This window comes from Protomyctophum parallelum, assembly GCF_964188405.1.
Source record: "Protomyctophum parallelum genome assembly, chromosome: 9".
Taxonomy (NCBI): Eukaryota; Metazoa; Chordata; class Actinopteri; order Myctophiformes; family Myctophidae; genus Protomyctophum; species Protomyctophum parallelum.
This window is the reverse complement of record NC_139706.1, coordinates 29511922-29536016: the sequence shown is the minus strand read 5'-3', so window position 1 is coordinate 29536016 and position 24095 is coordinate 29511922. Positions and strand designations below refer to the sequence as shown.

At 42.9% G+C, this 24095-nt stretch overlaps 3 protein-coding genes across 8 annotated transcripts in view; all 3 read right to left on the bottom strand.

Moving 5' to 3' along the window:
- Positions 1-1691: 1691 nt before the first annotated feature.
- On the bottom strand, positions 1692-3729 carry LOC310864517 (FACT complex subunit SSRP1-like; the record flags this gene model as incomplete). The annotated part of the gene is given in 2 exon segments (XM_083773205.1): positions 1692-2118; positions 2120-3729. Coding segments are annotated over 2 exon segments (2037 nt in total).
- A 6039-nt stretch (positions 3730-9768) lies between these two features.
- Positions 9769-16234, bottom strand: LOC310864516 (estrogen-related receptor gamma-like; the record flags this gene model as incomplete). The annotated part of the gene is made up of 8 exons (XM_083773204.1): positions 9769-10013; positions 10736-11005; positions 11285-11446; positions 11996-12112; positions 12473-12589; positions 15299-15581; positions 15874-15997; positions 16179-16234. 8 exons carry the CDS (start codon positions 16232-16234, stop codon positions 9769-9771), a joined length of 1374 nt encoding a protein of 457 aa, XP_083629330.1.
- A 1018-nt stretch (positions 16235-17252) lies between these two features.
- ltbp4 (latent transforming growth factor beta binding protein 4) overlaps positions 17253-24095 on the bottom strand; it is a 51660-nt gene continuing 44817 nt past the window's right edge. For all 6 annotated transcript variants that reach the window (XM_083773045.1, XM_083773047.1, XM_083773046.1 and 3 more), the window contains 4 exons: positions 22525-22687; positions 21299-21588; positions 20842-20994; positions 17253-19582 (listed from right to left, as the gene is read on the bottom strand). In XM_083773045.1, the coding sequence (XP_083629171.1) occupies positions 19440-19582; positions 20842-20994; positions 21299-21588; positions 22525-22687 (749 nt within the window). In that variant the 3' untranslated portion in view covers positions 17253-19439. The remainder of the gene's footprint in view (positions 19583-20841; positions 20995-21298; positions 21589-22524; positions 22688-24095) is intronic.

The following is a 24095-nucleotide window of genomic DNA, read 5'->3' as shown; positions in this document are numbered from 1 at the left end:
AACTTATTATTAAGGGACCAAGCCCAAATGGCCAATGGTCCCGTATTGTATTTGCCTGGATTTTTCTTCTCCTTCTCCTTCCGCCAAAAATAGCAGTTTTGGCTTAGGGCCGATTCATACTCCTATTTTACGACTGTTTCAGCGCTGTAGTGCCGAAATGATTTCGGCTCGTCAGACATTTTCAGTAGCACCGAAGAGCCGCGCCTGTGTCCCTTTTGTGTCCATGTATAAGGAGATCTCTGTATCTGTCTGTCTGCCTGTGTCTGAAGAGTGCAAAATAACTGTGAAAAGTGGACTGGTAATCAATTGGCAGGTGTGGGGTTGCCATGGCAATCAATTGGCTGAGGCAGAGGCTGGAAATTGCACAGGTGAGGGGACTTGGGCTCATTAGGTCCACTGGCAGAGCTGCCCTGACCAGAGCCTTTTGTGGTGTTTCTGGACAACAGTGTATGCCACCGACTCAAGGGCACAGCACTCCCTGTGGGGGTGTGGAACGTGTGTGTCAAATTTGAAGTCGGTGGAACAAACGGTTCTCGAGTTACGTACATTACAACCGTACACACACCACACACGCACACATACACTAGACCTGTACGTGCCGGTCACAGTCGGCCACCGGCCTACTTGGGAACTATGCAACTTGGGAACCTAATGATATACGTTGTCATAGCACCCGTTTTAACTGTCAGCCGGTTGTCCCACATGGAGATCTGTGTGCCTGTGTGTGAAGACTGCAAACTGAAGAGTACTTGGCAATCAACTCGGCCCACTGGCAGAGCGTGATTGGTTGAGCCTCAATTGGCTGAGGCAGAGGCTGGAAATTACACAGGTGAAAGGAGTTGGCCTCATTAGGCCCACTGGCAGAGCCTGACCAGAGCCTTTTGTGGTGGTTCTGGAGAACCGTGGGTCCGACCGACTCGATACCTGGCACTGCACTCCCCATGGGGGTGTGGAACGTGCATTACAACCGTACACAGACGTACGCACACACGTAGAGACGTGGCGCATTATATAGTAGATTAGATTATTGGACTGGTGCCTTTTGGGTGCCTAAAGGGCCTTTCAAGGCTGTTATTTGATGTACTTGTACCCATGGTCAGCTATATACACACACACATCACACTACCATAGAAAGCTCCTATATTCAGCTATTAGTGTAGATTTTTGTTTTACACAGAATTCTACGTCATAGTGTCTGAGCAAATCGGCTTATTTTTGTCCTACAAAAATATTAAATTATCATTGACAATGAATGGAGAATTTTACGTTAGTGTCTGAGCAAATCGGCTTATTTTTGTCCTACACCAAGATTATATTACCATTGACAATGAACGGAGCATTTTACATCATAGTGTCTGAACAAATCGGCTTAGTGTCTTGTCCTACACAAAGTAAATTCCCATTGACAATGAATGGTCAATTTTATGTTAGTGTCTGAGCAAATAGACATGTTATGTCATGATGATGTACGATGACAAGAGCGCTCCTCACTTCACACGGGTGTGATTTTTTTTTTCTTTTTTTTTTTTTCAAACTCAACATAAACAACCAAAAGTAGGTGGAGACCAGGTCGGAACAAGGAGGTAGGAGCCTGCTGGTTGGTCAATCGGGCACCAATTAGAAGGCTGACAAAGGCTTGATTGCCACTCGGGTATATGGACACCCACATGCCAATTTAGAGATTGGTTAAATCAAGGTGATTCCTCTTCATCAGATTCATTGCGGTCAGTGTCAGACATCTCAATGACCTCTTGGCTCTTGTAGTTCTCATTTTCTCCTCCTCCTCGAGCCTTCTCTTCAACTCCTCCTGCTGACTTCCTCTTTTTCTTGCCTGCATTCTTCTTCTCCATCTTGGAAGGCATGGCGACTCCACCACTCTCCTTGTAGTCTTTCTGGGCTTCGTCATACTGCACCTTAGCCTCCCAAGCCTTCTCTTCCCACTCCTTCTTCTGTTCCTTGCCCAACTGTCTCCAGATTTCTCCAGCCTTTCTAGCGACCTCAGTGACAGAGATGCCTGGGGTCTCTGAATTGATGCGCTCACGATTGAAGTTCAAAAATAGCATGTAGGCAGTCATCGGCCTCTTGGGGCCACCGGTGTCCTTCTGCTTCTTCTCTTCACTCTTTCTTCTCCTGCAAGACTTTGGGTTTCTTGGCCTGTCTCGTGTTCTTACTGTCTCCTTCGCTAGGGTCACTCCACACTGAGGCTTTGCTGTCATCTTCACCGTCGTCTCCTTCACTGAAACCATTGCTATCATATTCTAATGCAGCGTCATCCTCCTCTCCGGGGTTGTAAGACTCGTCAATCTCATCTTCTGTGTCGTCATTTCCCTCTTCCCGGATCTTGCCCTCGTCCTTCATCCTCTCCAGGTAGGCATCGTGCTGGAGGTCATCGTCAGAGTCACTGTACCTAGTGTCATTGTGACGCTTCATGCTCTCTTTGAAGGCTCTGTTTTTGATGTTGAGTTTCTTGCCCTTGACAAAGTCAAACAGTTTCCCGTATTCTTCTTTCTCAATGCTGCTGAAGGTGTACTCGTTCCCCTGCTTGGTCTCCACCTCAAAGTCAAAGCACCGTGTGGTGGTGGTGCCTCGGGCGAAGTTGACAAAGGAGATCTCGTCAAAGCGCAGGTGCACCGTAGGCCTATGCACGTAGATGAAACTTCTCTCCAGGGGATACAGGAGGCCAGAGGAGGTCTTGTAGGAGCAGGTGATGCACTGGGCACCTGAGTGGCCATTGAAGTCTCCAGGCAAAGTGATCTTGTGGTTAACCAGGGCCTTCATCACCTTGCTGACTAGCTCATACAGAGGGCCTGACATGTTCTTACTGAGCTTGCCCTCAAACCGACGCTGCACATCCTCCTCGCTCATGTTAAGGGTGAGGCTGTTGTCTTCCTCCTTGGAAAAGAGAAGGGTGAGGAACTGGTAGCGAGTCTGGCCCAGCTTGATGGGAGGGTCAAGACTGATCACAAAGAAGTGCCTCTGGTCCTTGTGTGGAAGCAGGAAGAGACGCAGCATTGTGGTGTAGAGAATCTTGCAGTCAAATGTCTTACCGTGGAGGTGAAGGAATGTTGGATAGATAAGGATATCATACCTTCCTGTGGGCGTGAGACACTGCAGATCTTTGAAGATACACAGGGAGTCTCCTGTGGCCTGGATGACATCAGCCTTGGACAGCACACTCTTGGCAAACACTTCAACGGGATCCTGTCCCTCGTCCACCTGACCGGGGGGTACATAGAACCGGACGTCCATGAGGGAAACCTCTGCATCGTCATTCTGGTGGAACTCCATGGTGACCTCATTCTTGCCCGTAGTACACTGGGACACGTTGGAAAGTGGGATCTCGAATACAGTGTTGTCGTCGATATCAAATGACAACATTGGCCCTGACTGATTGGCGGTACCCCAGTTCCAGCCCTTGACACACATGTCCTTCTCGGTCAGCTCCACCTTGTAGTTGGCCTTAAAGAAGTCAGAGATCCTCTCAAAGTCTGTGTCCCTAAAGCCGTCGTATTTATAGACATGTCCAGTGCTGGTTGATAGTTTCATGCCATGTCCCAAACACACATGTCTCCACTGGGCCACGCTGAGCTCCCCAGCTGGGATGTTGTCCAGCTTGCCTGTCTTGCTGTTCTTGTATGCAATGTTCTGCTTGCTGAAACGCAGGCACCCATCATTCCAGAAGCCTTTGACTTCCTGATGAATCCCATTAAACTCCAATGTGTCTCCCATCTCATTCACAGTTGATGACTGATGCTCTCATTGTGACTTTAGGAGACCTGACCAACTACACATAAGCAAGAGTTTACACACCTATATGGCAGAATCTCTGCTTCTTATGGTCTAAGCCTCCATTGTGACGTATTACCCATATGTCACTGGAGCCTCCATCCACCTTATACCATATATGGTAAACCATGATCAGATGTTAACCATATAACATTTGAGTTATATATACAATATGTATTTATATTGACTCACATGATGTCACATGACGTTTAATTTACTGCTATAAAACAAACATTAAAAGTAGACTAAAAGCGGCCATGTCTTTACGGCACCCCAGAGCTTCTATTTTGAAGGAATCCCGGCACTGATTGTGTTAAACGATGCAGTCTACCATTCAATGTCAATGGAAGCCCGCGACGTGAAGCTACGAAGCAGCTATGACACGTGAAGCTGCCGCAAATTATGCAGTGATCCATTTTTGCATAATTTCATCTTCCAGGACGTCACATTGAGATTAGGCAACACACTTCATATTTGGGCATGCCTGACACAGAACTCCATATATAGAAATAAAGGGACAGATGCAGACATCTCCATATATGGGCATAAAAGGGACACAGACAGATGGGTGTAACGGGTACTCTGACATATACAATGGGTATTGCATAGCCGGGTGGGGCATGGATCTCCAACTTCCATCGTTATACCACTCGATGCTCTACAGACAGGCACCTGTCTACTGGAATAAATAAATAAATACAAAACTAAGAAAAGTAGCAAAAAGTGTGTTTCGAAAGAAAGCGCAAAATGGAGGAAAATGTAATCTGGCAAAAGTGGCCAGGGCCTACAGTATATGGAGGGTGAGAAACCAAGGAATACAAGGAAAAATATTTGTATTGTATGAGCTACGGTTCAAGGACTTATTGACCAAAATATTAGGCCACCATGAGGCCATGAAGCCGATGTTGTACTACCATGAGGCCATGAAGCCGATGTTGTACCACCATGAGGCCATGAAGCCGATGTTGTACCACCATGAGGCCATGAAGCCGATGTTGTACCACCATGAGGCCATGAAGCCGATGTTGTACCACCATGAGGCCATGAAGCCGATGTTGTACCACCATGAGGCCATGAAGCCGATGTTGTACCACCATGAGGCCATGAAGCCGATGTTGTACCACCATGAGGCCATGAAGCCGATGTTGTACCACCATGAGGCCCATGTGAAAGATCAGGGGTGCCTTTTGTTTTACTATTTTGAAAAACTTTTTTCAATATTTAAAATAGCCTAATATCTACAAGCTCACAACGTGTCGATGTAGATTGGCTATTTTAACTATATTTCAAAATAGTTAAAAAAAAAAGGCAAAGTAGTTTAGGGATAAGGGGTTTAGCATGGATGAATAATATAGAGCCCTTAATATCTTAAAAATAATTGGAGAATAAACTAGAATTGAGTCCAGGCAGGGGGTACGTTTTACAGTGTTTATAGCCTTTCAGAAAATGTTTCTCCAAGTTTCATAAAATGGAGGTGTAAAGTTAGCCGAGTGGCCAAGGCTCCAAAAAGTTAACAAATCCCAAGATGCAGGTTTTTGTATTTAATTTACCTCCAGTGCAGGTTGTGTAGCCCAGGCAAAATAATAGTTCACAATAAATAAAACTGACCAAAACAACACTCCAAATTTAAGAACTGAATAAACACTTAACTAAAGAAAATGAAACAAACCAGTAACTTAAGACACTAAACAGGGAATACCTTAAATACAAAGACCCTGGTAGCTCTCACCTGGATGTTGTCACTCTAGCCTCAAGGAAGGACTGAAGTCACTGCCTGAACCCCTGCCTTCACCTGTAGCACGCCTTTTAAGCAGGTAAGGCAAACCATCACCTGATTGCTAATTGGTAACTCTTATAACATAACCAAGGCTAACTAAGGCCCATAAGTTACTTTACACAATTGCATCAGGAAATATAATATCAAAGTTAAATATATTCCATAAAGAATGATAATTATAAACACCCCTCCTCCTCTACAGTGCTTGGTTCATTCCAATCAACAGGATTGCCAGCACTGCAGAGGAGAGACACCCAAAGATAATTAATTTATAAAGATGGGCGATCTTCATTGAAACCACTAGAGGCGAAATGGTACACAATGGCCTACACATGGGTGTCCTAAATAAAGTAGGTGGTTTGCTTCTCCCCGACCTTCCCACCACCCTCCCTCTCCAAGGCTGACAACAACACTGACAACGGAAATCATCCCCCATCAACCAAGAGTCTCTGTGTGGAGTTTTCATGTTCTCCCCGTGTCCCCTAGGCCCTAGGGTAGGTACCTTCACAAAAACATGCAGTAATCCAGGTCTCTAAACTACCTCCCCCTGGTCAGCCGGAGCACTTGATGGAGGGGAAAGGAACTGGTCGGGATAGAGGTTATGCACATGTATAAAGTGAATGGCAAATCGAGTGGCAAAGTGAGTGACAAAGTGAGTTTAATGTCGTCTACCATCGTTTAATGCAATCAAATACAACTTTTATGTTCGGATGTATGGGCTATCAAGGCCAGAAAGTATAGTTTTTTGCCACTCAGTAGGCAAAAAACTTTCTGCAAAATTTCGGGTTTGATGATGATGTCACATGCATACCCTCTATAATGTGTTCCTTCCACACCCTACGTCCTGCCGGGGAAACTCCCCAATGTCAGGTGAAAAGAAGAAGCTTGGACACCTCATGCATAGAAGGAAGCATGAGGTCTGTCCGCTGCCCCCCCATGTTGGCAGAGGAAGTGTAGCGCCCAGGATTACATTAGATAATTGACACTGGCTGAAAAAATGGGTTGCAAAATCGTGGGAGTCTAAGACAGTTATGGAAAATTATATTATTATTAAGCATTGGAACACACATTTTATGGACATTATATGTCCATTCATTTCACGTTATAATATTCACATATTCACATATTCTCATCTTAAAAATGGGGCCAGAGCCCCCTATGTGTCCTCCGTCAAATTGCAGATGGACAGAGAGACTCTTCCGGACTCCTCTCAAATCTCACGAGAGTTTGTTGCTGTAATAAAGAAATGTCGATAACAAAGAAGATTTTCTCCTGATTTGTCTCGCTAAAAGAAGCCATTTTGATTTTAGTATGAATATCTTGTAAATGAGTCATTCCACGAAATCGGTGAAAATTTGACCGAAAGGTTTTACTTTTCTGAATAGCCCAGAATATTAAGGACATCTTTAGCTATCAGAAAAACATAATTTCCCATATCAGGCATTCAATTAATATTTTTTATGTATGTCTATATAGAATAATAGAATAACGGGGTTGAAAATGTTGTGTCAACCCCGTTCACGGGGTTGTAAAGATGGCCACTATACCTTTGGTGATTAAGAGGAGACCACATAGCATGCATGTGTTTAAGAAATCAGATATATTGTTGAAATAACAAACATAATTTTCACAAATAATTGTTTTCTATCTTTATTCCATGTAACGGAGTTGAGCTGTTATGCTTTACGACCACATGTGAGAGTATAAATTACTCTAAAACATTGTAAAATAAGGCGTGAAATTGCCTCTTTCTGTAGCATGTTGTTCAGAAGACTTGTAGAATGCCACTTCCTGTTGGTGATGTCACTAAAGGGCCAGTTAATTATCGTTATGGAGGGGATAATGACTTGTGTAACGGGGTTGAGTGCGATTGGGTGACAGAGCTATATAATGCTATTTTAATGATTAATCATCTATTTATTCAAAAACTAAACATGACCTGCAATAAAGCACTGATAGTTACATGTGAATGGCATAATTTATGGATCTTTGTACATTTGTAATAGTCATATCTCAAGTCCACTTTCATCGAAGGCCATTGGGGACATGACAAAATTGACAAAATATTATCTACTGAAAGAAAGCAAGATCATTTCTGATATGAAAATCCATGTAATGTTTACACAATATTATATATATATATATATATATATATATATATATATATATATATATATATATATATATATATATATATATAAGGGAACATTTAAATTGATGAACAAAGCTTTTAAAAATACATTTCGATGAAATACATGCACCTTAAAGGTAAGAGGCCCTGGAGTTTAAGCTCCACTAAATTCCATTGTTAATCCAGGCCTGACAATCCCTGTGCCAAGGGATTCAAAGCTCTCTTGGGTACTTTGAATTAGCCATTCGCTAAACCCCACCCCAAAAAGCAATTGTCCAATGCCAATCCAAATAGTTTAGCAACCGTTGCTCTGCAAGACAAGTTTTCGTCACCTCATAGCTGTCAATGTTATTTTGCCGATGGCTGATGTTGTTGAACACGTACACAGCTTAACATTGGGAAAGTTACACGACTGACCCACCCAGGTGATGGCACTAATACTAATCAACGTAGTCTTAGGGCGCATCCAGACAGTAGATTCACAAAGATGCCAAATGTCAACTTGCAGTGTTGGCCAGAAAACCAGAAACGCTTTTCCCCCACGTCAAGTTGCAGCATGGGTGGAGCTTCATTTCCATCCACCAGCTGTTTAAAAACCAGGAAGAGACACCTGCCGCTCGCAGCAACTGGCATCTTTGTGATGCGACTGTGTGGATGCAGTCAATGGGTAAGAAGGACAGCTAGCCCTGTCTCCTCGCTGCTAACGTGCCAATTGGACAAGGACGGGTTGGCGAGGGACTTAACGAAGGGCTAAAGGTTTAGAATCACGTACAGGATTGCACAAAACAGCAGCTTCTACTTTTATTTTTCCCAGGAGTCATATTTTGACAGTAGCAAGTAGCAACTGCCTGTCATAATTTCACCCCCCTCCCTATCTAAGAATTGGACAGTATTAAGATGTTGATATTGATTTTGTATTCATCTTTAGGGCCCCAAATCACACCTTATAGAAAGCACGAGGGTCTATGTCAAGTGTTTTTTGACTGGGGAGTCACATTTTAACGGCAGTTACGGACAGTAACTGCCTGTCATAATTTATCCCCTATCTAATTTGTGGACAGTATAAAGATGTTGATATTCATTTTGTATTGATCTTTAGGTCCCCAAATCATACCCTAGAAAGAACTATTGAACCCCAACAAAAAACTTTATACTCATTTATATATTTTTCATTTAATTCATGCTTTGTAATGAACATTGCCATGACTCACATGCTGATTGCCTATGGTATGCTCCAAAATGAGTAAATAAATCATATAGTTTATAGTGTCTAGAAAAATAAGTAGCCTACTTGTCTTGCATATGTAGTTGTTTATATTCTATAACTTAGCCATTGAGTTCTCACAGATGTGTATACCCAGATATTGTAAGGCTATTATTATACCACCTGTAATCCTGGTTGCCCCCCCCATAAAAAATGTGTTTATAGTTATACCCCTAATAAAATAAAATAATAATAATAAAAACTCCGTGCCCCCCTGCTGGGAGAGCCACAAATCGCCTATGGATGTATGGGCTGTCAATGGGAAATTGTATCTAGTTACCACCTTGCTGGCAACATGGCTGCGCTGTGCATAAGGTCAATTGCAGGCAGTGGCCAGTGTGTATATTGTCCTCTGGGATGCAAGGTTCCACTTCACTTGAGTGTACTCCTCTCTAACCCGTTTTAGTCTGGGGGGGGGTCCCTGACTCCCTGGCACAAAACATTTTCAGATAGGGGTTTGTTCTACAATTACATTACTCTCTTGCATAGCCATAGTACGTTTTAATAGTAATAACACTGTACATACAATTTATATAGCGCTTAAAAACAACTTCATTAGGATAAAACTATAGTTAAAAAGGTACAAAAAGTATGTATTATTATTTTTTATTCATTTTTTAAGATATGTCCTCCAGTAGAATGTTAACAACACACACGGTGGGTATTCAAGGAAAGAAACATCCAAACATGTTTCTAAAGACAGTCCTCTCTGAAAAAATACTTCCATATGAAAATAAACTCCAAATACAAATCGTTTAGCTATAGTATAGGCTACGTACGTTCGTGCGTGCGTGCGTGTGTTCAATCTGTTCATGCTTTGGCCTCCAACATCTCCAGCAGTAGTTTGTGTATTGGGACATGGTGTTGGTGGTGCAGGCGGAGCAGAGTGACTGCAGCAAGGTCAGCCGTCTGACGGAGCAGCGGGAGGCTCATGAGCAGACGGCCGGCTCGATGCGGATCACGCCGGTGCTGCTGGGACTCGTAGTCCTGAAGGGCTTCATGGAGGCCATCACGGAACCACTGGACCGAGTCTACACCGTCTACTGGCTCTGCATCTACAGCAGAGACAGGGACAGTGAGGGTGGGTCAAACAAAGACATGGACAAATGGACAGAAATAGACGCATACGGTGGGGGAGGCAGAGACAGTCAAGGTCAGTATCTCTCTCAAGCACGCATGCGCGTGTGCGTGCACACACACACACACACACACACACACACACACACACACACACACACAGCTGCATCATTTCAGTTTGCTGGAAGAGGAGACGTATATTGATCACAGAGGAGAGCATTATTGATATTGATTGATGTCTGGGAACTGAAGCAGGAGACCTCATTGATCAACTATACAGACGTGTATGGTGTCTGAGAGAGAGGCAGTATGTGTAAACCATAGACCCATTGGATAGATGGTAGATATAGTATTTCTGTCAAAAATATCACATATTATGATGGTTTGTCATAATACCACCAGCCTATTTCTCAAAAAAGTGCTGCTCTCGGTTATCTTTGTTGTCTTTATTTCTTTATTATATATATATTTTTCATTTGGCACACTCTCACCTACAGTAGAAGCATTGTTCAGACTTCAAAATGTTCATCTCATCTGGGAATATTGTGCCAGGATTTGTTTAAATTTCAGGATTCCTCTGGTCTGTGTGTGTGTGTGTGTGTGTGTGTGTGTGTGTGTGTGTGTGTGTGTGTGTGTGTGTGCGTGCGTGCGTGAGTGCGTGCGTGCGTGCGTGCGTGCGTGCGTGCGTGCGTGCGTGTACCATAGTTGGCGAGTGACACAGCCCTCAGTGCCACCACCTCTTCCTGATTCAACTTCATGGAGTGGTACTTGCTAGACAGGTGACGTAGTGCTTCGTACATGTCAGCCAGGCCTGTGGCACGGCATTGTTCTTTGTCCAATCGCAAGTTCTCTGCAAAGACAAGCTCCTCCCCTGAGGCTTGGGAGCGCCATGCCACACCCACTAACAGGGCCTCCATCCAACCACTCTGCAGCAGAGATGTCTGATCCCCCAATGATAGTTCAGAGAAGCCTGGTGTGTAGGACAGAGCAGTGGTCAAACAAATTTGATACTGAGGTTTTCGATGTAGATTATTTTTGTTTGTTTGTTTGTGTTAGGTTTGTATTATTTCCACCAGGCTGAAGGCAAAATGTGAGATGATGTCTTTTCAACCATGTTTGTTTGTTTGTTTGGTGGTTTGTATGGGGCAAATCTGCAAATGATCAGTGCCAAATGATTTGTGCTGCCAGCAAGGGGACAGGGGCATGCCTTCGCCATGGTGGACATGAATTACAATAAGAATGTGTGTACCTGGTATGTGTTTGGCCCAGCCAATCAGAAGTAGCAGCTCGCGGTTCAGAAGGTCGCACAGAGTCAACAGACACCTCAGGCCGCTATCATTGGTCGATTTGTCCTCATTGGCAGTTAGGGGTGCGGGATCTGTCACCAGCAGCTGAGAAATCACTTTGTTTCCTAGGAGATGAAAAGTATGATAAGAAATCACACTTGTGGGAAGGGACGGAGTGGCACCTCACTCATGTTTGTTTAAGTGCTCTAAACAAACATTAGAAAGTCCACAGACTTGGCTGCTAGATGATGTAACGTTATTTCTTCTTTTACGTCATTAAAGGTCCATAGACATGGCTGCCATCATGTCACGTTTTTTTGGGTGCGCTAGCCCCTCCTATACAGGTTTAATGTTTGTATTTAGTTCAATGTTTGTTTTAAAAACGCCATTGACAATGAAGGGAACATTTACAGTCATATTGTCCCTCATTACGTCATTACGTCTTTATTGTTAATGGCAATTAATGTTTGTGTTGGCACCGTTTGTTTGACATCACCATTACATCACCTAATCAACATGAGTTAGACTTTAATATATTAGCGCCCCTCACTTCACACGGGTGTGATATTTTTTCTCATGCGTGCGTTTGTGTGCATGCGTGTGTGTGTGTGTGTGTGTGTGTGTGTGTGTGTGTGTGTGTGTGTGTGTGTGTGTGTGTGTGCAGTGATGCTTACTGTTACTACTGTTGTCAACAGGGTGTGTGCATGGGGCTTCAACGTATATCCCGAGCTCGGAATTCACCCTCTTCTTGTACTTCTGTCTTCCTCCTCTGATGCGATCCATACGCACACCTGAGACAGAAAAACACACACTCCTTCAACCAAACTGCTGATGTGAGATGTGCTTAGTGAAAATGAAAGCTTTTTGTCACACAAATATTTGGCGGCCCCAACTGTAGTAACTCAGAACCCCACCTAGGGTTCCCGGACCCCATGTTAAAGACCTACGGACAGTCTAAGAGGGTCTATACAGAATACAGCCAAGGCTCTGTGTTCTCTTTGTGTCTAAAACTGCCTAAGTCAGTACACCATCTGCATACTTCTAAATAAGAAATATAGAAAATGGACGGATAGATTCACATATACTGTTAGGAATGGATGAGATGGATGGATGGATGAGTGGATGGATGGATGGATGGATGGATTACTAACCTTCTCTCATCATACCAGCCAGCAGACATTTGTGGAAGCGACATGCCTGGCAAACTTTTCTCTTTCTCTTGGTCATCTCACACTGGTCAATCAATGGACAGGTGTACTCGACATTACCTGCATGCACACACAGGAACATGTTGTTTAAACTTCGGACGGACATTCTATTTATAAAATGGCTATTCCTCAGGTACATTCAGGCACTTCCGTGGCACTCCTATACTGGATCTACAGGTGAGCCTTGATCAATGGAAAACTCCACCAATCCGTATTTGTTGGAAATGTCTGCACAGACTGCACTGAAAACAGACGCGACATACTGTATAGGCCTACCAAATCCAACATGGTTGTGCTTATAACCACGCCCCCGGGCAGGCCGCAGGCATATAGGGCTCCATTTTCGTCACCGCTAAACCCCTTATCCCTAAACTTCTATGCCTTTCTTTTTTTTTTATTACAATTTTGCAAAACATTTTTTAATAGATAAAATGGCCAGTCTACAAGCTCACAACATGTAAATGTTGTACTAAAAAATATATATATATATAGTAAGAAAGGCAAAGACTTTTAGGGAAAAGGGGTTTAGCGGTGACGAAAATGGAGCCCATAGTTTAAAGAGGTTAGGGCTTTTCTCTAAGGCTGGGACCGAGGCTATAAGGTTAGAGTTAGGCGCTGTCTATGGTGCTGAAATACAGTGACGCTTCTGTATGGTTTAAACCTGGTCAAAGTCCCAGCTCAGGTAGGCCTATATTTAAATTTAAATTAAAATAATAATTGCATGGAGGGGGGACTGGGGGAGGGGGTATGTATGTGCACAGGGGAGAGTTAAATTCAATGCACACGTTGTAAATGACTATGATGCTCTCTCTCTCTCTCTCTCTTCTCTCTCTTCTCTCTCTCTCTCTCTCTCTCTCTCTCTCTCTCTCTCTCCTAATAATAATAAAAATAATAATTAGCCTACATTTAAACCCCATCTTGATTTAATTTGATTACAAAAAGTAGCATATATTATTATTATTATTAATAGTATTATTATTTTATCATAAAGCATTCTAGATCGTGACTCGTGACACATGTTTTACCCTGTCGGGCCTAAACGGCTCTGTCCTTTTAATATTTGCTTGATTACAATTTACAATGATGATCTAGAAAAACAAAACGTCTGAGGTAACATCCCCGTCGTTCTCTGTATCAGAACGTCACTGAACGCCTTCAAATTATCAAACGTAAAAATAATGGAGGGTAAGTGCTTACGTTACACGACATAGGACCACAGTTGACAGAATCGATCTAGCATCATCAATCAATAGTTAGTTATGGGTCGCTAGGATTTGCCATGGACTCGGAGAGCTGCCATGCATTTACTGTAGAACTATACCGTTCAAATACAATGTGAATGTAGGCCTACGTGTGTAAAGGAACAGATAGATCACACAGACGTTGCTTAAGTTCTCGGTCTGCCTCAGAGAAGTAAAACATAATGATATTAACTTGATGATCTATAAACCAATAAACACACCCAGGCTTCACACAGAAATCAATTGGCGCGACTCGATTCTGCCGGGAAACTATAGCAGCCTGCTTTAATTGGCTATTGATTAACATGGTTCATTAATTAAGATTACACATCCCACAACTTGGCCTCAATTTGTATGAAGACACCCGCTGTAGGCCACACACACACACACACACACGCACGCACGCACGCACGCACACACACACACACACACACACACACACACACACACACACACACACACACACACACACACACACACACACACACACACACACGACACACACACACACACACACACACACACACACACACACACACACACCCACACACACACACACACACACACACACACACACACACACACACACACACACACACACACAATGTTGTGGTGGACAAAGTATGGTATAGTCTTAAGAAGCCCGCTTTTAAAAATACTTAGGTATTCAAAAGTGCAAATTACAATTACATTTTAGTTTTCCTTTCAATGCATTGTTGTATTTCGACACAAATGTCAATGATTATTTGCACCAGACTCCCATGTGCAGTACCAGGCACTGCATTCAGGAGTGGTGGACTATAATGGCCCTCCTAAAGGCCTCACCAAGGTTTGTTGGGCTTCCTCCTCACGGAGGACACAGGCTGGGGCGCTAACCCATACTGCTCACCCGGGTGCCGTCTACATTCCGGCTGTCACCCGTCTCTCCGATGGTCACCAGACTATACCCGGTTGTCACATAGTCTATTCCTATGAGTCACTATAAATAGAATAACTATAACTAAAAATACATCGCATGGATGCACCTGGGACGTATCTTCAGGGATGTTTCCTGAGGTCAACGGGGTTTCGGGTCTTCCAACATCATACCCCTCACTCAGGCGACCCAGCCGGGTAAATAATGTAGTGGAATGAAAGTCATAAGTATTCAAAAATACAAATACTCAAATAAAGTACAGTCAAACAATGTTTACTTTAACATTGTCCTCTCTCTCTCTCTCTCTCTCTCTCTCTCTCTCATTGCATGGTGATGAGGTGATGGTTTATGATTCTCTGCCTATATCGGTATGCCTATGCAACTGGATCGATGCTGGATCGAGTCGGCAGAAGCGGACTTTGCACCACTCTGCATGGTCACTCACTCGCATTTCTCTCTCTCTCTCACCTTGTATAGTCCTCTGCATGGTCACTCACTCGCCTCTCTCTCTCTCTCTCACCTTGTATAGTCCTCTGCATGGTCACTCACTCGCCTCTCTCTCTCTCTCTCTCTCTCTCTCTCTCTCTCTCTCTCTCTCTCTCTCTCTCTCACCTTGTATAGACCTCTTGAAGAAAGCTTTACAAGCTTCGCAGGAAGCCACCCCGTAGTGGTAGCCCGAGGCAAAGTCACTGCAGACCAGACAGATCCTCTTGGCCACTGCCAGGCCCAGGTGGTCATCATATCTCAGGACAGAGTCCACCTGCGCAGAGAACGGCATCACACCGTCGATGCGTGTGTCCATACCGCTGCTGATAGCACTTGTACCGCTGGAGCTGGTGTTGTCCGGAGAGCCAGGGTCGAGGGAGTGAGTTCTGGAGAAGAGGCTGTATGAGAGCTAGGATGGATGCATGGAGCTAGGTGGGCCAATTAAGAGGTACCTCATCACCAGAGCAAGAAAGAACCCATGCTGATGGAGAGAGTACGTTATGCTAGCTTGCCAAGTAGCCTACATATACAGTATGTGTGTGCATGTGTGCATGCGTGTGTGTGTGTGTGTGCGTGTGTGTGCGTGCATGTGTGTGTGTGTAAGGAGTTCCCAATACTACTACGCCCAAATATGGAGTGTGTTGTATAACTTCAATAGCATCAGCACAAACAATTATATGGAACTCTAGAACAATGACTACCATATAGTTTAGGTTGATATTCATGATATCAAATATGGCACCAGTGGACCCCAACAACAGAAGAGTGACAGGTGTGAGGGCCTTGTATAGCAGCCCGAACTTGTGTACCGATTCTATCAAACCTCTAGTATACAGAAAATCACAAATCAGAAATAGTCTACTATAGGGTTTTATTCTGGATGAGGTTGTCCAGCTTAGCGTATACGAATCACATAATATGAATAACACAGAGAAACATGCTAGGCTTATGACTGGAATAAAATAATAGACAAAGGGATATAAAAACGATAAGGCTTGCTCCTTACCTGGGTGTGTTGTTGAGCAAGTAGCTGTCTGTCAGACAGAGCTCCTTCAGATCCATTCTCTAAGATTTACACTTTGTGTAAAACCTCTCCTCAAATGTCTCCTTGTCCTCCCTGTCCTCTCAACACAGAATCAGAAGTGTTTGTAGTTTCTCACTTCCACCGAGCAGAGTTGAAGGCGTTTTCAAGTCTTAATACGTATGAAATGTCACAATTGAATAATTCTGTCACTGTCACCCCCAGGGAAGACTTGCAAGGATTCCCAGGAGTCAGGAATGAGGTAAATCAACAGAATATTCCCAACATCCCCCAAAACAGACCAGTGTGGACGAGTACAGAGAGACTGAAGCTGACAGAGGACCAACTGTTGATGGACAGAGAGTGACTGACTTCTCAGTAGTCTGACTAACTGACTTCTCAGAAGTTTTATCTGTTTGCCTCTGTTATGGAAGGGTGGGACCTTGTGGATCAGCCAATCAGCGACTATTGTTTCCCCAGGGATTGACAGCTTGGATCATGTCTATTGATCAGGATTATGACAGATGTAGATCATACAAGCTTAACAAGATGACTGTGTGAGTTATTATTCCATCATCATTAAGTCTTCAGTCAGTGTTAACCTCTCATTCAAGCTGACAATGTATCGCTGCCTGGTAGATTTAGATTACGGCTGGCCTACTGGCCTACAATGCTAATCTCTCAATCTCAACAACACTGTATCAGCACCCTTCAGCACGCATACACATGCATACATGCCATCTGAATCTGGCCTGTTACTTATTTCAGGGTTGCACTCCGTGTGTGTGTGTGTGTGTGTGTGTGTGTGTGTGTGTGTGTGTGTGTGTGTGTGTGTGTGTGTGTGCGTGCGTGTGTGCGTGTGTGCGTGCGTGCAAACTCTTGAAAGGATTGTTGTATATTGTCTCAAGCTGTGGATCAAAGGCAAACTGCATCTGGATACCAGATCTCTGGAACCTGAAGGGATTTAACCAAGTAAAATAATTAATCTGTTATGAACCATTATAATGAAACACATGTCATGTGGATGCAACGGTTGAACAAAAGTCAACCAACACAAAATTCTCAATAAAGCAAATGTGCAAATGTATTTTCTTTTTCTGTCACATCAACAACAAAGAAAAAAAGGTAATCATTGGTCAAATAAAAGAACAATTAACAAATACCAGAGACATTTAAAGATTTACAAAATATTGTGTGAACACAGACAGACGGCCTGGTTTCATACAGTGCATAATGTTAAAATCAACTTTAGGTGCTGAGGAAAAAAGAGAAAGATTTGCCTTTTTTCATATCAAATCATCAAATATAAAGTATAACAAAGTAAATACATACATAGGAACAATAAACAATGTCCTACTAGCTGGAACAGCTTTCATTTGGTAAAAACAAATGAGTAATAGTATTTTGTGAAAACGTAAATAATATGTACATGGTAATGGCACCCATTGACAGCATTTCCATATTGTTAGTTGAAGACAGAGTTGAGCATTCAGTCACATTTCTCCTCTGGTACATTCACACTGTGGACTGGAGCTTACACTACAGCCTCCATCTGGTTTCAACGCAATTGAGGCCATAACATTTAAACTGCCATAAGAATAAACATTTGCTGTCTGGCAGAAACCTCCTATCTCCATATTCTTATATATTTTGGTATATTAATGTCCAACTTTATCATCCTACAGTGTCACACAAAAGCATCAAAAGTAGCCAATCCACAAGCTCGCTTTGAGTTTGCTGCTACATTTGAATTTGAATACTGAAAAGTAACAGTTTGGGAGGTTTTCACCCGACAGAGACGAAATGTACAGAGACGTCAGTAATGTTTGAAATCATTCATTAATTATAGAAAAAGTCACCACATAAACAATTAAAATAAATTGAAAAAGACCAACATAAATTAGGAGGAGGAGAAGCTATCGGGAGACATCATTTACAAGATGGACTGAGGATGAGGAATTTGGTTCAGACCTTCTGTTGTACAAATAATGAAATGTAATAAATCCTGCAGCCATAATGATTTGTCATCTTCCATTCCAATTCCAATGATGAATCTTTCTTATGAAAACTATCTTTTTCTTTGGAATATGTAAAAAATTAACCAAAACTTTACCTACAGTGACCAGGTGAGGGTGCTGATCAGTTTTATGTCTGTTATTGTTACTTTACCGAGTCTGTTTTTTAGTCCCCCGTTAGTCAACAGTGTTGACATTTTCAAGCCAGTCTTGGCAGAAATTAATTTATTGGGCAAAACATCTGGATCCTTTAAGCCTACATTTAAACTGGGCTGTTCAGGCTGTTTATGACAGGTAGGCCTAAATTAAGCTAAAATAGTCTTAACAATGGTGAACTCATCTGAGACCTGTCAAAAAGTTTAAGTTTACATATCTAACATAGGCTCAGACAGCATACAAATGCAACCAGACCTCACAATATTGTCCAAATAATCAACTCATGCCAATGTATTTTCACAAAATCATTCATAAGTTTTACAGTAGTGTTCTATTCCACCTCTTAAAGCTCTCTTAAAGAAAATACAGACAGGAAACATTATTGTATTTCATGTTTCACTTAAATTGTTAATTGTATTAATGTTCACCTGATTGATGTCTTATCTGAATATTTAGCTTCTATATTTTGTCTTCCTGTGTTGACCTGTCTTTTTGCAATTTGCTGTGTCCTTTTTGGAACACATTTTAATTGAAATATTTGATATTTAATCAATAAAATAAAAATAGGTTAAAAAAAGAGAAAGAAATGTGGGGCCCATTAACTCATTACTTAAAGAATGGGCCCATCACAGACTTAATAATTTAATTTACCGTTTTTCTTTTTTCTTTCCATTTTCATTTTGTCTGAGAGATTAAGCTTCACTTTGATTAATATTCTCTTTAAAAAAGATGGGGAAAAAAGACAAAGAAAACAATATGCTCACATCAATGAACTGATTTAGATGTCTGGCACTAGACTACTAGATGTAGTCTAGACAACTAGAGGTAGTCTAATTTTATATGATTAGTTTTCTAGGGGTGGAATAGTATATTTTTAAGACAGAGTCTACCACATCTGAGTGGAGTGGAGGCAGCAAAACATCACTTCTGGCTCAAGGATGCAGTCGTGAAAAAATACTGTACAGGTTGTTTTGTTTGTTTGTTTGTTTGTTTGGAGGCCCTGAAACTGAAACCTAAGGACTTCTAGATCCTTAATAATCTCATCTAAGGTGAATGTGATGAAAGCAGGTGGGTCCTACTCGGCCACACAGTGGTTGGGTCTGCGGGACATCACATATCCTCGCCTACAGACACAGCGGTATGAACCCTCCGTGTTCACACATCGAGCGTTCACACACGCATAGTCCACCTCCCGATGGTGCTCACACTCATTTATGTCTGCAGGGGGGAAAAGAGAGAGGGGGGGGGGGGGGTACATATTTATAAAAGATGTACTTATAAAACATGGGAGCTGCATTGACCTTTGGGGGGAAGACAATGAACCTGTACAAAGACAATGAACCTGTACAAAGCAGATTCATAATGAATCAAACAGACAATGAACCTGTACAAAGACAATGAACCTGTACAAAGCAGATTCATAATGAATCAAACAGACAATGAACCTGTACAAAGCAGATTCATAATGAATCAAACAGACAATGAACCTGTACAATCAGATTCATAATGAATCAAACAGACAATGAACCTGTACAATCAGATTCATAATGAATCAAACAGACAATGAACCTGTACAAAGCAGATTCATAATGAATCAAACAGACAATGAACCTGTACAAAGCAGATTCATAATGAATCAAACAGACAATGAACCTGTACAAAGCAGATTCATAATGAATCAATTAATGCTATTTACTGAACACCCGTTACATCTGTGTGTTGGTTAAACAAATATCAAACCAATGAAAAGTACTTCAGACAAAACTTCTTCACTCCATTGGACCCTCAAACTCTCTGCTAAAGCAGCTGCCTCCCCCACCTCTCCACCTCTCATGCAATTTTGACAATATATAAAGTCACAATACCAACTTTAATGAGGCAGTATTGTATTTTTGAAAAATATAAGGTTTTGTTCATTTCCTGAATGTTTTTTATTTATTTCTTCTTGAAAATTGTGGAGTTAGGTGGTTTCTCCCCGACAGCAGAGATATACTGTATAGTGTATACATATACTGTATATTTCTAAGATAATTCTATGCAGAAAGGATTTCATACTGTACATTTCTATGAGTGTCTGTGATTGACTCTACTACAGTATGTTGATGAAAGGCTACTTAATATTTTAAGATTCAGACAATTGTACTTAGCTATAATTTTATGAGATTCTGTTGAAAGTATACTTCATTTTTGAGCCACACACGAAGGAAACACAGACAGGCCTGCGCTAGACCACAGACCTGAACGTATACAACATAACTTTGTACGAAAAGAACAGATCTGCAAGCTAACATCCTGCAAAGTGTTGATAGCTTGTGAATCTGTTCTTGTTGCGCATGTGACAAACTTCTACTGTGCCGCTTAAATGGGCTGCCCCAGGAATCTGCAGAGTAGACACACTGTGTTGCCGGCTCATACATAATACAACCCATATAGCTGACACTGCTATTACTGTATATCATATTAAATAGTTATATTGCCTCTGCAGGTCATGGAGGTCATGTCCAGCTCGTATCCTTGGTAACAGTCACAGGTGTAACCCTCGGCAACACGGATACACCTGCCGTTCTCACAGCCATGCAGTATCCCACAATCCTCGGCTGTACTCAGACCAGCGTAGGAGTCATAACGTCCTGGAGGAGACAAGAACAGAAAGATAAAGAGACAGGCACATACTAAAAACAATACGTTGTTACCAGTTGTGTGTGTGGTTAAAGTTCAGGTTCAAATCAATTTGAATATTGCAGGGTTTAAGTCCAAATATAGCTCTATGACTTATAGATCCATTATGTTTGAATCCCACTTGGTGGTGTGGGTTCCATTACAACTCTGTCAGAATCGATTAACTTCCAACTTCCAAGTAACAATCATGTTACCGTGGCAACAGCCCTGCTTTAACAACCTAATCAGAGTCAATGAACATGCATTAATGCTCACTCTCATACAGCCTGCGAGGTCCTCCTGCACCTCCTCCTCCTCTGAAGGGAGGCCCCGCTCGCCACGGCTCCGCCCCTCCTTCCTCCTGCTCCTCCTCCTCGGCGTAAGGGATTCTTCCAGGGAGGGGGGCCAGGCTCAGAGGCCTGCCCTCTGCCAGGGAAGGCTGAGGAGGCCGCGCTCCGAAGGCCCTCTCAGACCGGGGGTCCACGGGGCGCCGGAAGGGCGGAGTCCTGGGAGGGGCAGAGTCTGGGGAGGCACCGTAGTCCCCCTCGTCATAGTAACCACCCGCACTGGAAGAGAAAGAAAGAAGAGGTGGTTTCAGTCCATTAATGGTAATATGGTAATAACAATGGGCCCGATTCACAAAGATGGTTGTAAATAAAATAACATGTAAATAAAGTGACTAAACCTTTGCACCTTTGCAGAGGTAAAAAGATACAATATGTTTTATCCGAGTTTTATTGATTACTTACTTATTAATTACTATTATGTCGGAAAAGCTAGATTTCATCCACTGTTTCCTAACACTATTGTGTGTGGCGTTCATGTGATCAATATGCAGTCGCCTACAGTATTATAAATGAATACCACAACACAATGGAGGCGCGTATCTGTGACCAGTCTATTTGCATTGTTACGTGAAACTTTGGCTGAGTCGGCCGACACTTGCAAACACACTGTACTGTATGTACTGTACTGTACTGTACTGTACTGTACTGTACTGTACTGTACTGTACTGTACTGTACTGTACTGTACTTTACTTTGAAAAGGCGCTATATAAATTGTATGTATTATTAATTATACTCTAAATATTTTATTTGCGGTTTGGCACTATTTTAATTGATTCAGCATGAAGAATAATGCATTCTAAAGACATACTGTACGCAAGCTTTGATCCTTGGTAAGTCAGCCTTGTACAGTAGCTGACTTGAGAATGAGTGAACCTCCCGCAAAAAGAAACGCCAGAAAGAATATCATGAATTTGACACCTACCAACGTAGGAATCATCTGATCAAAATATGAGTGCAAATTGCTTTGTGAATCCAATGAGACGATGATAATAATATTTGTCACACTATTCATACAGGTACAAGAAGCACAATGCAATATGTGAGCTCCTCAAAAGAATTGTGAAACAACATACAATTACAGAAATAAAAACTAAGCTGATAAAATACAGAATGTAGCCAAAAGAGCTCAATAATACAGTATAATGTGCCTGTACCCATATCCAGTGGGCCTGTAGGCTCCATCAGGCGCACCATAGCCATCAGGTGTTCTCCCTCTGAAACGAGAACTGCTGCCCCCTGTTGGTGAGTAGTCATCATAACTACCATACTCTCTACCTGGAACTACAGCTGGGGAGTAAGGAGATCCATAAGGAGGAGCTGAGAGGAGAGGAGAGGAGAGGGGAGGGGAGGGGAGGGGAGGGGAGGGGAGGGGAGGGGAGGGGAGGGGAGGGGAGGGGAGGAGAGGAGAGGAGAGGAGAGGAGAGGAGAGGAGAGGAGAGGAGAGGAGAGGAGAGGAGAGGAGAGGAGAGGAGAGGAGAGGAGAGGAGAGGAGAGGAGAGGAGAGGAGAGGAGAGGAGAGGAGAGGAGAGGAGAGGAGAGGAGAGGAGAGGAGAGGAGAGGAGAGGAGAGGAGAGGAGAGGAGAGGGGATTCAGTTCAAGGATCAAGGTTCAAGATTACGTTTATTATATAGTATATCACAATATGAGCTGCAGCAAAGTTGATTAAGAACTCTAAAAGACACAATAAACATACATTGAACTAAACATAATAACAACCACCCAGCCAATCGTAGACAGCAGACCATGACCATATTGCACCATCGAAAACAAAGAAGAAAAACATTAGCTCATCATTAGCATCCTCCCAAGATGGTGATGGGCGACACTGAAAACGCTGAAAACGCTGAAAACTCTGAAAACGCTGAAAACACTGGCGGATTTTCTTCCTTTTTTCCCTCCTGCTTCCATCATTGATTGAATTTGTACCTGTTGGTTCTAGTTCCATGGGCCTTTAGGCCGGAAGGCAAGAGCCTGTGTTCAAGATTCAGGGAACGAGAGCTGTCCACTCTAGTAGATACCGCTTTCTTCTTTTTTTTATCCCACGATTTTGTAACCCAGTTTTCTTTTCACACAGTGCCAATTATCTAATGTAATCCTGGGCGCTACACTTCCTCTGCCAACCTGGGGGGGCAGCGGACTGACCTCATGCCTCCTTCTATGCATGAGGAGTCCAAGCTGCTTCTTTTCACCTGACAGAGGGGAATTTCCCCGGCCGGACGTAGCGCGTGGAAGGGACACGTTATTCCGACCAGTTCCTTTCCCCTCCATCAGGCGCCCCGGCTGGCCAGGGAGAGGTAGTTTTAGAGACCAGGATTACGGCATGTTTTTGTGAGGGTATCTACCCTAGGGGACACAGGGAGAACATGCAAACTCCACACAGAAAGGCCCTATCGCCAACCCCCGCCTCGGGTATGGGCACTGATGACGCGGAGGAGGGAACACGCCACCAGTGCCCACAGTGTCCCCAGCGGGAATCAAACCCAGGACCTTCTAGCTGTGAGGCGACAGCACTACCAACTGTGCCACCGTGCCCCGAGATACCGCTTTCTTAAGCACCTGCTTGTCATATGACTCAATATCAACTGAATTGTACATTCATAGAACAAAATCAATAATGACTTATCAACCTGAAATTTGTCTAGCTTCCTTAAACAGAAGAGGCACTGCTGACCTTTCTTAAACACCATTTCAGTATTGAAATCAAATTTCAGACGATTGTCAATAA